The following is an 18,647-nucleotide window of genomic DNA, read 5'->3' on the forward strand; positions in this document are numbered from 1 at the left end:
CAGAACTTCAGAAGAATGCGCAGCCACGCCCTTATATGGAATGTTGGCGTGTCACAATGCAGCCAGGGAAAGAGACAGACACAGACAGGGAAAGAGGCAGACACAGACAGGGTAAGAAACAGACACAAAGAGACAGACACAGACAAAGAGACAGACACAGACAAAGAGACAGACAGGGAAAGAGACAGACAGGGAAAGAGACAGACAGGGAAAGAGACAGACAGGGAAAGAGACAGACAGGGAAAGAGACAGACAGGGAAAGAGACAGACAGGGAAAGAGACAGACAGGGAAAGAGACAGACAGGGAAAGAGACAGACAGGGAAAGAGACAGACAGGGAAAGAGACAGACAGGGAAAGAGACAGACAGGGAAAGAGAGGGAAAGTGACAGACAGGGAAAGAGATTGAGACAGACGGAGAAAGAGATAGACAGGGAAAGAGACAGACAGACAAAGAGAGAGAGACAGAGAGATATATACAGAGGGGGAGACAGACAGAGAATGGGAGAGAAACAGAGAGACAGTTACTATCCCGGGCAGCGCCAGGTGCTATGTTGTGAGGCGAAATTTTAACCCCGCGCGTTCCAATTTACCAATCAATTTTGCCCCTATCTACAGAATGGGGAAAAAGTGAAACGAAAACTGTTGGGGGCAAATTGACAGCTGCCAGATGTGAAGAAGGGGGGCTTAAAGAATGAGAGCGATGACGCCAAAGAGTATATACCGTACAGTTGCTAAGGTGGGGCCCCGACATGGGATACTCACCACACTCGGGGATATGAACACACACAAACAATGCGCCACACACTACCACGTGCTTGAACACATATACCACCCTCAGCACACATCTCACCACACATACACCAACCTCGCCACATAATCGCCCTAAAACACACACAAGTCTGGTATTATCCTTCAAAAATAAAAATCTGATTAATAAGCAGCCAAACTACAAGAACAACAAATGTACCACATAGGAAATACGGCAGCTGTCAGTCACATGACCTGTCTATATGTGTATGTGTGAGCTAATATATACTGTCAGGGGGAGGGCTTTCTGTTGCCTGGAGATTTATCAGGCTGCCAATAGCAACCAATCACAGCTTAGCTTCTATTTTGCTACAGTTAATTAATCTGAGCTCTCATTGGTTAATATAGGCAACAAAGGACATTCTCAGTATGTGTGCGGTCATAGGATGTTAAATCTGTGTGGAATATCTGTTGTGGTGTTGAAATATATGTTGTGAAATGCTTCTATTAGCTTAGTTTTTGCCTTTTAATAATTACATTTCTGTCTATTTGTTTTGTGGTTTTTGTGTGCAGAATACATTTTTGTTAATGCATTCTGTTATGTTAACAGCGATTATTAACCCGGGCGAAGCCGGGTAGTACAGCTAGTGTGTGTATGTATGTATGTATGTATGTACGTATGTATGTATGTATATGTGTATATGTATATATATGTATGTATATATATATACTAGAAGGTGGCACGATTCTACGCATCGGGTTTTCTAGAATTTACCTATTGTGTAGTTAATGTATGATTTTTGTTATATATATATATATATATATATATATATATATAATATATATAATATATATATATAGATGTTGTGTGCAGTTGCCAAGTGTTTGTGTAGTGCGCTGTAAATGTTCTGGGTGTTGTCTGGGTGTGGCGGGGGTGAGAGCGGTGCACCCCCTATTGTGCTGCACCCCCCATCGTGCTCCATCCCCCATGCTTCGCACCCCCCATCGTGTTTCATCCCCCCACTCTGGGCACCCCTCATCAAGCTCCATCCCCCACGCTGCACCCCCTATTGTGCTCCATCCCCCACGCTGCATCCCCCCATCGTCCTCCACCCCCCATGCTGCACTCCCCATCGTGCTCCATCCCCCATGCTACGCACCCCCCCATCGTGCTCCATCCGCCATGCTACGCACCCCCCATTGTGCTCCATCCCCCATGCTGTGCACCCCCCATCGTGCTCCATCCCCCACGCTGCACCCCCCATCGTGCTCCATCCCCTATGCTGCACCCCCCATCGTGCTCCATCCCCCATGCTGCGCACCCCCCATCGTGTTTCATCCCCCCATTCTAGGCACCCCCCATCGTGCTCCATCCCCCACGCTGCACCCCCCATCTTGCTACATCCCCCACGCTGTACCCCCCCATCGTGCTCCACCCCCCATCCTGCACTCCCCATCGTGCTCCATCCCCCATGTTATGCACCCCCCATCGTGCTCCATCCCCCATGCTACGCACCCTCTATCGTGCTCTATCCCCCATGCTGCACCCCCCATCGTGCTCCATCCCCCATGCTGTGCACCCCCCATCGTGTTTCATCCCCCCATTCTGGGCACCCCCCATCGTGGTCCAACCCCCATGCTGCACCCCCCATCGTGCTCCATCCCCCACGCTGTACCCCCCCATCGTGCTCCACCCCCCATGCTGCACTCCCCATCGTGCTCCATCCCCCATGCTACGCACCCCCCATCGTGCTCCATCCCCCATGCTACGCACCCCTCATCGTGCTCCATCCCCCATTCTGTGCACCCTCTATCGTGCTCTATCCCCCATGCTGCACCCCCCCATCGTGCTCCATCCCCCATGCTGTGCACCCCCCATCATGTTTCATCCCCCCATTCTGGGCACCCCCCCATCGTGGTCCACCCCCCCATGCTGCACCCCCCATGCTGCACTCCCCATCGTGCTCCATCCCCCATGCTGCGAACCCCTCAGAGAGGAGTATAATGGGAGTAGTCCTGGGGGGTGGTGTACAGGTGCCCAACGTGTGCGGGGGCGTGGCCTAGTGGGCTTTGCGTGCGGGGGCGTGGCCTAGCGGGCATCGCGTGCGGGGGGCGTGGCCTAGTGGGCATCGCATGCGGGGGGCATGGCCTAGCAGGCATCTCGTGCGGGGCGCGGGCCTGGCCAAATGGTTAATCCATGCAGGGGGCGGGGCCAGCGGGCATCGCGTGCAGGGGGCATTGCCTAGCGGGCATCGCGTGCGGGGGGCGGGCCTGGCCAAAGGGTTAATCCATGTGCGGGGGGCGGGGCCGAGCCGAGCGGCCAATCCGTGTGGAGGGGCTGGGCCATGCCGGGCCCAGCGGTCAATCCGACGGTTGTCACTGTAAGGACACAATTTTGGAGCAAGACAGACAGATAGACAGACAGAATAAGGCAATTATATATATATATATCTTTATATCTCTGTCTGTCTGTCTGTCTTGCTCCAAAATTGTGTCCTTACGGTGACACAAAGCGGATTGGCCGCTGGGCTCGCCATGGCCCCGCCCCCCGCACCGATTGGCCGCTCGCCCAGGCTCCGCCCCCACACGGATTGGCCGGCCGCTCGCCCAGGCTCCGCCCCCCACTCGGATTGGCCTCTCGCCCCGACACCCTGCACGTATTGGCAACTCGGCCACGCCCCGCCCCCCTCACGCAATGCACGCTCGCTCTGTCCCCGACTTCCGCACACATTCCCCGAAGTGACACGGAGCCACGACTCCCAGGTGAGTACTGTACCCCCGGGAGCCCACATCAGCGTACGCCCCCTAACCAGCCGACACATACCCTCGCATTGCTGGGGCTGCCGGCGTATGCTGGTGTGGGCTCCCGTGCGAGCGGGGGACGGGATACGCTGGTAACCATGGTAGCATAGTTACCAGCGTATCAAGGTCCTGCAGCGGCGGAAAATACACACACACACACACACACACATAACAACACACACATCAGATCACACTCACTCTCATACACACCTCACACACACATCACATCGCATCCACACATTCACAACATCCTGGGATATCGCTTGCTTCTCGGCGGCGATGCTGTGCAGTGAGCTTCCAGGACCTGCCGGAGGATCACATGGCCAGAAGCATGTGGTATCTCCGGATGTTGTGAGTCTGAGCGCATATGTGCGATATCGTCAGTGTGTGTGTGCGTGAGTGTATGCGATCGGGTGTGTGTGAGTGTATGCGATCAGGTGTGTGTGAGTGTATGCGATCGGGTGTGTGTGAGTGTATGCGATCGGGTGTGTGTGTGTGTATGCGATCGGATCTGTGAGTGTCGGCAGAGGAGCACGGCATGCTGGGGGAGGCTGGGAGGAGAGAGGCTGATCCTGGGGAAGGCTGATGCTGGGGGAGGCTGGGAGGCGGAGGCTGATGCTAGGGGAGGCTGGGAGGGGGAGGCTGATGCTGGAGGAGGCTGGGAGGGGGAGGCTGATGCTGGGGGAGGCTGGGAGGAGGGAGGCTGACAGAAGAGAGGCTGATGCTGGGGGAGGCTGAGGCTGGGGTAGGCTGGGAGGAGAGAGGCTGATGATGGGGACAGAGAGGCTGATGCTGGGCACAGAGAGGCTGATGCTGGGAGGAGAGAGGCTGATGCTGAGAGGAGAGAGGCTGATGCTGGGAGGAGAGAGGCTGATGCTGGGAGGAGAGAGGCTGATGCTGGGAGGAGAGAGGCTGATGCTGGGGGCAGAGAGGCTGATGCTGGGGGCAGAGAGGCTGTTGCTGGGGGCAGAGAGGCTGATGCTGGTGTGCAGCATGGGGGATGGAGCACGATGGGGGGGTGCGCAGCATGGGGGATGGAGCACGATGGGGGGGGTGCGCAGCATGGGGGATGGAGCACGATGGAGAGTGCGCAGCATGGCGGATGGAGCACGATGGGGAATGCGCAGCATAGGGGATGGAGCACGATGGTGAGTGCGCAGCATGGGGGATGGAGCACGATGGGAGGTGCACACCTCCCCCCAACACACACATACACACACACGCGCACTGCACAACACACCACACACACACACTGGGAACCACAAACACCGCCCTACACAGACACCCACACACACAGACAACGCTGCACACACACAACACCCAACACACAAACACCGCGGCATACATAAATATACGCACATACCGCACAACACACATATTGCACAAAACATACCTCCCCCCAAAACACACACACACACCCCACACCCACACAAACCGTGCAACACACACACACACATCGCTACAGACACACAGCGCTTCACAAACAACGCAATACACAAACAACACCGCTCTCACCCCCCGCCACACCCAGACAACACTCAGAACATGTACAGCGCCCTACACAAACACTTAGTAACTACACACAACAACATCTATATATATATATATATATATATATATATATATATATATATATATATAACAAAAATCATACATGAACTACACAATACGTAAATTCTAGAATACCCGATGCGTAGAATCGGGCCACCTTCTAGTATATATATATATAATATATATATATATATATATATATATAATGCCTTTATTAGTGCATATCCAATAGCAAAATTTCAGTTCCTCCTGGAATCTGTCTTTTTCCGTATAGTATGGAGAACTGGAGCCAAGGATAAAAAATAGGAAAGTATTTGCTTGTTAGGAAATGTGGACTATTGGAGTGAATAATTCATACAAAATTAGAGAAAATATTCTCTAAGGAGACAGTCTACTAGTCTAAAGAGGGGAAGATATTACAAGGAATCGAAATATGGTGGATCTGGCCACATATACATGTAGACAGATTCACTGAGAAACAAATGACCATTAATACCATATCCACAAAGACAGCGTTCTGTTGAAACTGAAAATGGAGTCTTGCAAAATACTTATATTATTTTTAATAATTTTCCATTTCAAGCATCATTGCAGTGTTCATTTCACTGCTGGCATGGTATCCCCAATGTATGTTCCCTGCCTGTAGTGGAATACTTACCAGCCGCTTGCTTCTGCTCTCTCAACACTGCTCCAGTTGTCTTCTGAAGTTTGTGACCTTCCGGATCGCTCAAGTGTTTGCAGGGCGAGTCAGAGGTCACTTCTCAATGTAAAATCGATGAGCCAGAACGAGACTCTCATAGACTTACACTGAGAGCTTGTATCAGTCACCTCTAAAGTCCAGACATGTCAGATTCTGTGATCACAAGACTGTATTTTGGGACTTGAGCAGTGACAGGAGGAGTATAAGATGACTGTTTTTAACTATATTAGTGTGGGCAGGTAACTTACATTATTGATACAACTCCAGCACTGAAATAAAAATAAAATGCTGCAGTGGTGTTTTGTTTGGATTTTACCTCTAGGTTCGGACAACAGCGTTTAGCAGTCCTAAAAATGTATCTAGTCTGCTTATGGATGTGTTTTTGGCATTGCAGACAGTCCAAACCAGACAGTCATAGATTATGGTGACTAAGTTAACAAAGTAAAAAGAAACGCACACCTAATGCAGAAATAATTTTTTGACACAATCTCACTATGTAGGTTTCCTAATTTTCTAAGTCGCCTTTATCAAGCAGTGTCTACCAGTTTCTAGGTGTAAACGAAGTCACAAAAACATTTTGCCTTTAGGAGAAGTCTAAAATCTACCAGATGTATAAAGTGGAGCACGTTTTTTTATTAACTGTAGTTCACTCTCATAATCTCCTTTTTTTATAGGTTTCGAACTTGGTAAATTTTTTACCAAATATGAAATGCTTTATAACACATTTTCAAGAAGGAGATCTGGTTCAAAATGCCATCTTTGTTGAACAGGTATAATTTATTGGGCATGATCGATCAATTATTTGCCAGAATGATGAAAAACATTTAGCATTTTTTACACCTCATACAGAGGCCTATTCCTAAAATATTTTGTTTTATTTAATGGTGGAGTAAAATCCAAATATGACAATTTAAGTCTGCTTACCCTTTTAAAAAGGTGGAGTAGCCTTGGTTTAGGCAAAGTATGGCATTATTTTTGGCAAATGTTGGGACAGTATGTGTTTTTTCCATTGGAAAAAATTATATATACACACAGCACCAAGCATAAATTAGTACACCTTCTTTGAAAAATAACATTTTCTTCAATATCTCACTGACCACAAAAACGATTTCCAAACTTTTGATAAGGCTGAGTTTCATGAAATATTTTTTTAACCGATAACATGAATGTAAAGAAAATAACTTTCATTACAAAATGTTCAGTTATACTCAAATTAGTTGAGGCAGAAATGAATACACCCCACATCAAAAACTACTACATCTAGTATGTTATATCAAAATATTCACAGAAAAAATGGGTCACTTTATATTACCATACATGATGTCGAAATTTTATATAAGCCCTTCGATAATGAGTAGATCAATACTCACAAACATGTTGTAGAATAAACTCCCAATTAAAAATCAAACAGGGCTGAAGACAAGCTAAATCAGAAAACAATGATGAGCCAGCAAGTATATTACAAAAGTAAAGCAAACCTAAGAGAGGTCCATGTGGATAGAAGCAGAATCTGTACATAACTGGGGATAGGGAGAGCCCCAGGCGCATCGCCATGCTATGGTGGCTTCCTCAGGGGAGTGACACCTGCTGACTCATCATTGTTTTCTGATGTAGCTTGTCTTTGGCCCTGCTTGGTTTTCACATTTCTTTTCCACCAGCAGGTTGTTTACATTGGTTATATTTCATACTACATTCTTTGGTCTGACTCTTTATCCCCTTTTTCCATGTGGTTAGGGTTGCAAGTTTTGTTGATATATCTGTGACGCCCTGGACTAGCCAGGTCGTCCCAGGTAGTCCCATGCACACACACCCCCTCCCCTTAGTAAGGTGACGGCAACCAAACTACAAAACCTTTGTCACCTCCCTCCGGGTTTGATGTTCACACCAGGGGGCAGAGCCAGGCGGTAGGCTCCGCCCATTGATGATTTCACAGGCCCAGAGGCAGGAAAACAGATTAGCTTTGACAGTGGAGTCAAGTTCAAGGGCAGACCTGTGCTCAGGCCTGCCAAAGTCTACACCAGGTGTCTGGGTTGGAGCCCAGTCACCTCTGGCAAAGAGGCAGACTTTGGTGGCCGCCTGCAGGAGCTGGGATTACAGCCGGTGGAACGGTAGGGACCGGGGACGGGCGGTGGCCCGCCGGTTTCGAACCGAGGAACCGATTGGAAACCGGAGCACCAGGAGGGGTACTCAGACCCAGTACGAGGCCCAGAAACAACCGGGCTGAGTCAAATCAACTGATTGAGGACTGGACTTAAGGACCTTTCCCACCTAAGACCTGACTGAAGACAACAGCCCAACCATAGGGGTAAAGCCACCACCCAGGCATAGAGACCCGAGGGGCCAGCGTCTGCAGGCAAATAGGGCTCTCCCGACACGTAACAAGCCGGGGAGCGGACTACCGTTGCTTAGGCATAAGAGTCGTGATTTATTACACAAGAGAGGTGCAGGAGAAAGACGGAAACCACCAACCTGTTAAGGGGAAAACTGCAGCTGGCTGCGGGCACCGTTCACCTTGTTTGGTTTACCAGAGACTCCAGCGTGTTTATCATAGTGAGTACACCAGTGCCTTCGGGCCGCGCACCGCACCGACACCCCAGCACGCAACCATTCCCTCACATCAGCACCTACCTCGGGCCCCTGGGGCCATCATCCCCCTACCCACAGAGGGGGTCAACACCAAGCCGGTCAACACCGTCCTCGGGAGCCTAGTCAACGGCAGCGGTGGTGTCCATCCATTCACCACAACCCGAGGGTGGCGTCGTGAACTTAAATCCCCTGCAAACCACCGCGGCTCCGGCCGTGGACCTCCCCACCGAAGTCCCTACGTGTAGCGCCAACCCCCTTTCAGAGCGACGTGACCCCCGGGAACCGTGGAGAGCTCAAGCCACCCACTGACGAGCACGGATCCGAGCGGCTCGACAGCCGGCCGAGCCTCGGGGCGGTACATATGTATAGGGGTTTGGTTTTGGTTTGCTGTACTTATTTTAGTACACACCATGTGATGGGTGTTTTCATGAGGCTTTTTTGCCTTTTAAATGTTTTTTAATGTTTGTTAGTATGGTTTGTCCTTGATACACCTATAAAATATATATTTATTTATGTGAATATCTTTTGCTCATCTGTTTGGGTGATCCCAAATTTTTACACACCCTCTGTCCCCCTTTTTCTGCCTCTCATTTCATTGTTTATATCTGTTTTTGGTTCAGATCCCCAATTATTATTATTATTGTTGTAGTGCTGCCCATTCTTGGTATTCTGCAAGAAAACAAAAGTTGTTGCAGTCTATTCAATGTTCAAAGCCATTTCTAAACCTCTGGGACTCCTATCAAACTACCAAAAAAAACTTAATACATATATTCATCTTGCTTCATTAAAGCCTTAATTGCCAGTCACCTTATCACCCTGCAGTGTGGGCACTTGGTTGCCTTGCAGTCAGGGGGCTAACAAGTATACTTAGCAATCTAAATGCAATTAGAGGATCTTTGGGTCAGTATGCGCACTTAAGCGGGCTTTACACGCTACGATTTCGCTACAGCGATCTCGTTGGGGTCACGGAGTTTGTGACGCACATCCGGCCGCTGTAGCGATGTCGTAGCGTGTGACTGTTAGGAGCGATTTTGGATCGTTGCAAAAACGTCCAAAATTGCTCCTCGTTGACATGGGGGTCCGCTGCCAGTTATCGCTGCTGTCGCAGGGGTGGAGTTGTTCCTCGTTCCTGCGGCAGCACGCATCGCTACGTGTGACGCTGCAGGAACGAGGAACATCTCCTTACCTGCCTCCGGCCACAATGCGGAAGGAAGGAGGTGGGCGGGATGTTACGTCCCGCTTATCTCCGCCCCTCCGCTTTCATTGGGTGGCCGCTTAGTGACGTCGCTGTGACGCCGAACGGACCGCCCCCTTAGAAAGGAGGCGGTACGCCGGTCACAGCAACGTCGCTATGCAGGTAAGTCCGTGTGACTGGGGTGCCAGATTTTGTGCGCAACGGGCAGCGATATGCCCGTTTTGCACAAACGATGGGGGTGGGTCGCATGCTAGCGATATCGGGCCGGATATCGCAGCATGTAAAGCCACCCTTAGGGATTACCTAGTTTGGATTAGTCCATATAAAACTCTTCACGGTAAAAAAAGAAAAATTGGGATAAAACCTACCGGTAATTAAATGACTTGTGCTGTTAAAATGAAAGGGAAAAACATTGACAAACAGAAGAATTTTCCCCGTTTACCATGTGCAACAGTAGTAAAAATAGTTTGCAATTAAAAATTACACCATGTGTATAGTAAATAAAGCAGAAAGATGCCTGGTCATTAACAGGCAAAACTGTCGGTGAATGTTCAGTACAGTCAGTTTCGCCTTGCTTACTGATACAGGGCTTACCCACTTACATTGTTGTAGAGCCTTTATTTGAATGAAAACTCGAGCAAACTGCTATCCTTCATCCAACAAATAATCTTCAATCATATTCTGAGAATTAATGACCGGTAAGTGCTGCTTTCTTCTATATTTTTACACACGTATCGGAATGTTACTTATACAATGAAACCTTTCTGAGACCACCCGAAATTGCATTATAATATGGTCTTATGGGGGTGGTCTTCTCGGAGAATCAGCATAATGGAACAGAAAATCAGTCTGGAAAAGGAGGTGTTTTTTCTTTCTCTTCATAAGATAGGATGGTAAATTTGAACTGTGGCTTAGCCTGTAGGTAACAGACACATCTCATAGTCAAATGCTTTCTCATGAAGGCAGTAAAGGCTGTAACACAAGTAGCCAGCATTGTATATGGATTATTTTACATGTACCTCTCCACTGCTCTCTTACTTTGTGACTTTATTGACAAACCTTCATGCCAATTCTTCTGCAATGAACAGACAGACAATACACTTTATTCTCCCTATAGGATACTGGGAACCCCATTTTTTGAGGAGGGAGATAAAATAGTGAAACACAGTCCTGCTCATAAAAAGTATCCATACGTGACCCTTACCCTTGTCCTGTTTTCAGTAGTGAAATCATCGCTCTTGAATATGCAGTATCATTAAGTTGTGCCATTATAAATATGAGCTCAATTTCATACATGTTTTAACTGCGATGTTGCAGATAAATTCTTTAAAAAAAAATGGCAACAATTTGGAAATCTTAATTTTGGCAGCCTTTTTTCTAGGGGTGCTATCACTATTGTGAATGAAAATGGCAGTCATTCTGCTGCACTGGGAGAAAAATGTCTTGAGTATACTGAAAAAGACTAGGTGTCACACCAATGGAGATCTAGGAAAGGAGAGTTGTACCGGTCAGTCTGACCTGCAGTGTGCTCAGAGGCATGGCCTCTTACTCTTGGACGAAACGATAAGCTATTGCTATTGGTATTTTATTATTACATTGTTTTTCTTTTCCTGTAAGCCTCTACAATGTTAATGTAATTGTCTTTCGTTTCAGATTTTATGTGCAGTGTTGTGGAATACCCCAGGGATTCATATTGTCAGCATTACTTTGTAGTTTATGCTACGGTGATATGGAAAATAAGTTGTTCTGTGGAATACAGGAGAACGGGTATGTAGTGTGTTACAGTTACCATTTCCTCTTATAAGCAATAGCCCCATGTATCAAGATGGATTAGTGGTCGCTGGTAAGCATTTCAAGAGCCGCGATTTCTATCTACCGAATAGAGCAATTGTACAAGTCACTTTAATGCCATTATGCCGCCAGATCTCTACATGAACAGACCATCACCTAGGAAGCAATGAATACCGGATTATCACCTTTAAGCCATAATGTCAGGGCTGTTGTTACAAATGTGTACTCTATACGGATATGGATGGAGATGCTCAATTTCTGTAACTCCAGAATTATGAATGGCGGACTCGGGCACATGTGCGCTAAAGTCTTCATTTATTGTCTTCCTTGTGTCTGGATACTCCTATCCCCCACATGAGCCTCACACACAGACACTTATGGCACATTCAATGGGTATGCCAGAAATGTTCTGTACGGAATAGCCCTTTAAAGGGGGTTACCGTGAATTAAAACTACCCTACTAGCAAGCATTGTGATACAATTTAAATAACCAATACTCAACTGTTGAATTCCTTGTGTGAGTGCTGACACTGCATTGATCACTGACGATCTCTGATTACTTGTTTTGCAGCGGTGAAGTATCATACATTCACACACCTCAGCAGTGATGCTTGCATGTATGGTACAAGATCACTGAGGCCAGTGATTGGTGTCGGCAGTCACATCAATGTATACTGCAGCATCACTGCTGAACGAGTAAGCATAGACTAACATGGGCAACTGGGGCAACGGAGCTGGTGAGGCTGGAGGATTTTACACAATGGTTATTTAACTTCACAATAGCCATGCCCATACATGTTTTAATGTTAAGCTTTTTGCTTCTTTCAGACTTTTTATGAGACTTATTGATGATTTCTTGCTGGTAACCCCTCACTTAGAGAAAGCAAAACAATTTTTAAGGTATGTTGTAAAGATGCACAAAAGAGGTACAAGTTACAGAGAGATGAAAATTGTTTTAAAGGATCCAAATGGCAAATATATTGGTCGTCAAGACTGCCAAAAATTATACATTGTCCCTTTTAAGTTTTAGACTTTATTTTTATGGAGTCCTGCTGCATAGTCATAGGTTGAATGCAGAAAATACTAATGCCTTCAGTTATATTTAGGGAATATGGAAACATAATGCATAGTATGTTATTCTTAAAGGGGCTCCCCACTAAAGGTGAGTGGGGTACTTGATTTTGAGTCCACCTACTGTACTTTCTGAGGCACGTGCACATGTCCTGTTGTTTAGAACAGGACCTGTTAATGATACCTGCAATCATGTACAAATAGTGCAATTTATCATGCACCGTCTCCTATTCTATAGAGTGGGACCTGTGTTCGATACCTGTTGATCATGCATGCTCCTCCAGAAGTTCCGACGTAACCCACACGAGGTCCCATGACGATTCCGGCTCTGCTTCATACTAAAGTCGCAGTGCACGGTCACATCACAAAATATGACCATTCACTGCTGCTTCAGAGACACATTGATGGTGCCACAACTGTGAGCGGTGAGGTCACTGAGTTCACCTGACATGATAGCTGTTGCTCCCACAGTACCCCAGGTGTGCAATGTGTGCACATTGAGTCTTTCGTTGCAGACATTTCTGTACCAAAACTGCATTGTGTGGGAAAATGCTGCACCAAAACTCCATGTGTTTTTATGCGATTTTGGTGTGGGTTTTTTTGCCAGGAGATGTAGTTTTGGTGCAGAAATGTCTGCACCTAAATACACAATGTACACACATTGCCTAATTCGGTAAACCGGCATTGAGTTCAGTGACTTCACCTGAGGTCACAGCTGGGGTTCCCTCAGTGCCCCAAGTGTGACCTCAGGTGATGTCATTGAACTCAATGTCAGATTACTGGATTAGGCAATGTGTGCACAGTATTGTTGGTGAGAGCTGGCGGTCCTGTGCCAACTAATATGTGATTTATACACATGATGACTAGATATGCTTTGCTTTTCTCAATTTACTGTTAAGAGAAATCAAGCACATCTAGCTCACCACACGCTGTCAGATTAAAAGGTCTGCAGTCATATAGGGTGTCTGTCAGAAGACAGGAATTTTTTTTAATAAACATACAGTTATGGCTGAAAGTGTTGACACTCTTTAATTTGTTCCAGAAAATGAAGTTTTTGCAATTGCACGTTTTGTTATTCCAATACACACAAAGAAGATGAATGTGAATAACTCAAAAAAAAATTGAAAAAAGGCAAATTTGACGACATTTTACACAACTCCAAAAAGTAGCCAAACCAAATTGTTAGCACCCCAACTTAATATTTGGTTGCACACCCTTTGGAATAAATAACTGCAATCAATCTCTGCCTAAAACCATCATCAAGCTTCTTACACCTCTCACATGGAATTTTGTAACACTCTTCTTTTGCAAACTGCTCCAGGTCTCTAATATTTGAAGGGTGCCTTCTTCCAACAGAAATTTTAATATCTCCCCACAGGTGTTCTGTCTGTGCTCCCCAGCATACCCCAGGGCTGTCTGTGCCCATCTGGCATCCCTCTAGGGCTCTCTGTGCCCCTCCGGCATCCCCCCAGGACTGTCTGTGCCCCTTTGGCATCCCCCCAGGGCTGTCTGTGCCCCTTTGGAATCCCCCCAGGGCTGTCTGTGCCCCTTTGGCATCCCCCCAGGGCTGTCTGTGCCCCTCCGGCATCCTCCAGGGCTATCTGTGCCCCTACGACATTCCCCAGGGCTGTCTGTTCCCCTAGCTATGTATATACCCCAGCAATGTTTGTGTCCCCAAGCTGATGTCTGTGCCGCCCAGTAATGTATGTACCCCCAGTGATGTCTATGCCCCGCTGCTTCCCTAGTGATGTATATTCCTCCCAGCCCTCTCCAGCAATGTTTATACCCTCCCAGCTATGTCTGTGCTCCCCATCAATGAGGTATGTACCCCCTAGTGATGTCTATGCCCACAGCCACATCTATGTCCCGCAGCTTTTCTAGTGATCTATACTTCTCCCAAGTGATGTATTTGCACTCAGCATCTTCTTTGATGTCTATGCCCCCAGCCTCCCCAGTGTTGTATATTCCTCCCAACCCTCCCCTGTGATGTATATGCCCCATCCCCTCCTGTGATGTATATACAACAGTCCCAGCCAACTCAAACCTGGAAAAGCAGTTATGAAAAGCAACAAGATCAATATCTCCTAATATTACAGCTGCACCAAAGAGTAGAAGCTCCAGTTGTCACAGTGAGTTCATTGTTGAACCAAATATAGTAGGGTAATTTTCAAGTTGATAGTTTTGTGCGGCCCCCGAAGATTGCTAGAAATTTCCAAATGGCCTCTGGCAGAAAAAAATTTTCCTACCCCTGGCCTAGGAGCACAAATAAAGAAAAAAAAACAAGGCTATGATATAATTTCTAGTCTGACAGGTGTCACCTCATGGTGGACTGAGAATGCTACGGTAGGACAATAAATGATTCAGTCTTTTAGTAGTGGTGAAGATTTGATCCTTTACTTAAAATAAGGAATACCCTAGAAAAAACCCTTAAAAAAACCTGTATTTAAATTAGATTAAAATTAGATATCCCATATGACAAACATCACACACAAATATAATACATAAAAGGAAAAGGTGCTGCAGTGCAGAGCGGGATTGGTCAAACACTCTCACACTTTTCCCTACCTTGCCGCGGAGGTTGGCACCCTGGGTTGCGTAGTGGCGCCCCCGCTCAACGTCGGCTCGCCCTCCTCTCCCTGCACTAGATTAAAGTGCGGCTAGTCTGGGAGTATAGGAGTGCACAAAGATGATCTCTGCACTGCAGATACAGCAAAATATGTGCAAATCAAAAACTGTCAGGGGTAGAACCTATTATCAGTTTAAACATATAGGTGTGACCCTACATGAAAAAAGGCTTATATGATAACCAGTTTCTATAGTAGAGGAATGTCAAAGGGGGAAAATATTCAAACCACCAAAAACAATTTGTGGGTAGTAAGGTGCAATAGTGCTATATAGTCAGAGAAAGCCTTATAGTGCTATGCTTATTAATGTGTAAACATTCCACTCAATAGCAGCATTTGGTTTAACCAGATTTTAAAGTGCTGTGCATGTAGCAGCAATAACTTGTTCCAAAGTTCTATTATGCTAATCAAAGCACCACTAGTGTCAGTGTCAGGTTTTTAGCTATAACACATAAGCAGCACTACACAGGCTCCCAAAACAGCATATATATATATATATAATCCAAACACCCAACTTTCATAGATATATGAAACAATCAGGGGGGAAAAATACCCCACTAGAAGCCAATTTACAGTAGGAAATGTAACTCCAATATAATAAATGATATTTCCACAGACTAAAGTGATACTTGGCTTTACCGCAGATTTGGACAAATCGCCAGAGAAAGACGCTTCAGCCTGATCGCTGGAAGCCTAAAGGAGAAGGCTAAATTCAGGAACCACTTGCCTGACGCGTTTCCCCCCGGCACATAATCCCGCCAGGGTTCCTCAGGAGCTCCCACAATGGGGTACAGGAGACTGGCCGCAATCTGCCATTCTGCCTCGGTCCTAGTCACCGCCTCTGCATGTGGGATCAAAAGAGCGTTCTTTTAAAAATGGCGCTTGCTGACGTCACCCGAAGCGATATCAGCAGAAGCAGAAGTGACGTCCAGGTGGAACGCATTATGCGCTCCACCACGGGTAATCTCCGCGACCGCGAAGAATACGTCCCTCAATATGACGTCAGCTGAAGGTCACATGTCGGTGGAACGCTTCATGCGCTCCACAGCAGCATACCTCCGCAATCCTTTTAAGGGCCAGCAGGGAGGGGACGGACAGGATAAACATCTACAGACACTAAACCAAGTGTCAAGATGGTTAGAATTAATCCGTCCGCAGGTGTTTATATGAGAAAAAAATGCCCATATTCAGAGGGGATCTCCCAATATATATAAAAGCGATTAGATCACACATAAACTGGGCTCTCATAATGTACAGACAATATGCTCTTCCCCTCACAGAACGCCATGTATATTCTAGTTAGAAATAAGTGGGATATCAATGAATATAAATATATAGACAGATATGCCCATGTACAAACTAAATATCTGTGAACCTTAAGTCCACAAATCAAGAGAATCCCGTGGTCTAAGACCTATACAGGGTAGCTGACTGTCAAATGAACTCCCATTTATCAGGGAAGGGGGGGGGTGTAATACCCTTGTTACAAAAAACAGGGCCAAATGCCTAAAAAGTCAAATGAAGCTAGAGAAGGTAAGTTGTTCGTTCAGGCCTCCCGGATTGGTGGATTCCAGCCAGAAAATCCAACGTGTCTCCCTCTGTAGTAATTTCTTATCCCAATCTCCCAGACGAATAGACGGGGGAATCACTTCAATAGTCTTAAAAGAGAAGGACCCCAGATCTCCATTGTGGTATGTATTCACGTGTCGGGCTAGGGGTGTGTCCCGTTTATTTCTCACATCCCCTAGGTGTTCCCCTATCCGCACTTTGAGTTGTCTTCTGGTTTTCCCTACATAGTCCTTTGGACATGTGCATGTACACAGGTAGATTACTCCCTCCTCTAGCTTCATTTGACCTTTTAGGCATTTGGCCCTGTTTTTTGTAACAAGGGTATTACCCCCCCCCCCCCCTTCCCTGATAAATGGGAGTTCATTTGACAGTCAGCTACCCTGTATAGGTCTTAGACCACGGGATTTTCTTGATTTGTGGACTTAAGGTTCACAGATATTTAGATTGTACATGGGCATATCTGTCTATATATTTATATTCATTGATATCCCACTTATTTGTAACTAGAATATACAGGGCGTTCTGTGAGGGGAAGAGCATATTGTCTGTACATTATGAGAGCCCAGTTTGTGTGATCTAATCGCTTTTATATATATTGGGAGATCCCCTCTGAATATGGGCATTTTTTTCTCATGTAAACACCTGCGGACGGATTAATTCTAGCCATCTTGACACTTGGTTTTGTGTCTGTAGATGCTTATCCTGTCCGTTCCCTCCCTGCTGGCCCATATAAGGATTGCGGAGGTATGCTGCTGTGGAGCACATGAAGCGTTCCACCGACATGTGACCTACAGCTGACGTCATATTGAGGGACGTATTCTTCGTGGTCGCGGAGATTACCCGTGGTGGAGCGCATAATGCATTCCACCTGGACGTCACTTCCGCTTCCGCTTACACCGCTTCGGGTGACGTTAGCAAGCGCCATCTTTAAAAGAACGCTCTTTTGATCCCACGTGCAGAGGCTGTGACTAGGACCGAGGCAGAACGGCAGATTGCGACCAGTCTCCTGTACCTCATTGTGGGAGCTCCTGAGGAACCCTGGCGGGATTATGTGCCAGGGGGAAACGTGTCGGGCAAGCGGTTCCTGAATTAAGCCTTCTCCTTTAGGCTTCCAGCGATCAGGCTGAAGCGTCTTTCTCTGGCGATTTGTCCAAATCTGCGCTAAAGCTAAGTATCACTTTAGCCTGTGGAAATATCATTTATTATATTGGAGTTACATTTCCTACTGTAAATTGGCTTCTAGTGGGGTATTTTTCCCCCCTGATTGTTTTATGTATCTACGAAAGTTGGGTGTTTGGATTATATATATATATATATATATATATATATATATATATATATATAATATAATATAATATATATATATATATATATATATATATAATATGCTGTTTTGAGAGCCTGTGTAGTGCTGCTTATGTGTTATAGCTAAAAACCTGACACTGACACTAGTGGTGCTTTGATTAGCATAATAGAGCTTTGGAACAAGTTATTGCTGCTACATGCACAGCACTTTAAAATCTAGTTAAACCATATGCTGCTATTGAGTGGAATGTTTACACACTCTGACTATATAGCACTATTGCACCTTACTACCCACAAATTGTTTTTGGTGGTTTGAATATTTTCCCCCTTTGACATTCCTCTACTATAGAAACTGGTTATCATATAAGCCTTTTTTCATGTAGGGTCACACCTATACGTTTAAACTGATAATAGGTTCTACCCCTGACAGTTTTTGATTTGCACATTTTTTGCTGTATCTGCAGTGCAGAGATCATCTTTGTGCGCTCCTATACTCCCAGACTAGCTGCACTTTAATCTAGTGCAGGGAGAGGAGGGCGAGCCGACGTTGAGCGGGGCACCACTACGCAACTCAGGGTGCCAACCTCCGCTGCAAGGTAGGGAAAAGTGTGAGAGTGTTTGACCAATCCCGCTCTGCACTGCAGCACCTTTTCCTTTTATGTATTATATTTGTGTGTGATGTTTGTCATATGGGATATCTAATTT

General features: G+C 46.4%; 1 protein-coding gene across 2 annotated transcripts in view; it reads left to right on the top strand.

Annotated features, from left to right (window-relative positions):
• Window positions 1-18,647, top strand: part of TERT (telomerase reverse transcriptase) — a 121,079-nt gene that overhangs the window by 69,863 nt on the left and 32,569 nt on the right. Inside the window, exons 7-10 of one of the 2 annotated variants that reach the window (XM_075315027.1) lie at window positions 6,476-6,571; window positions 10,195-10,280; window positions 11,236-11,349; window positions 12,202-12,273. In XM_075315027.1, the coding sequence (XP_075171142.1) occupies window positions 6,476-6,571; window positions 10,195-10,280; window positions 11,236-11,349; window positions 12,202-12,273 (368 nt within the window). The remainder of the gene's footprint in view (window positions 1-6,475; window positions 6,572-10,194; window positions 10,281-11,235; window positions 11,350-12,201; window positions 12,274-18,647) is intronic. The other variant, XM_075315028.1, reaches the window with a different exon arrangement.

The sequence above is a fragment of the Anomaloglossus baeobatrachus genome, chromosome 6 (genome assembly GCF_048569485.1).
Source record: "Anomaloglossus baeobatrachus isolate aAnoBae1 chromosome 6, aAnoBae1.hap1, whole genome shotgun sequence".
In the NCBI taxonomy this organism is placed as follows: domain Eukaryota; kingdom Metazoa; phylum Chordata; class Amphibia; order Anura; family Aromobatidae; genus Anomaloglossus; species Anomaloglossus baeobatrachus.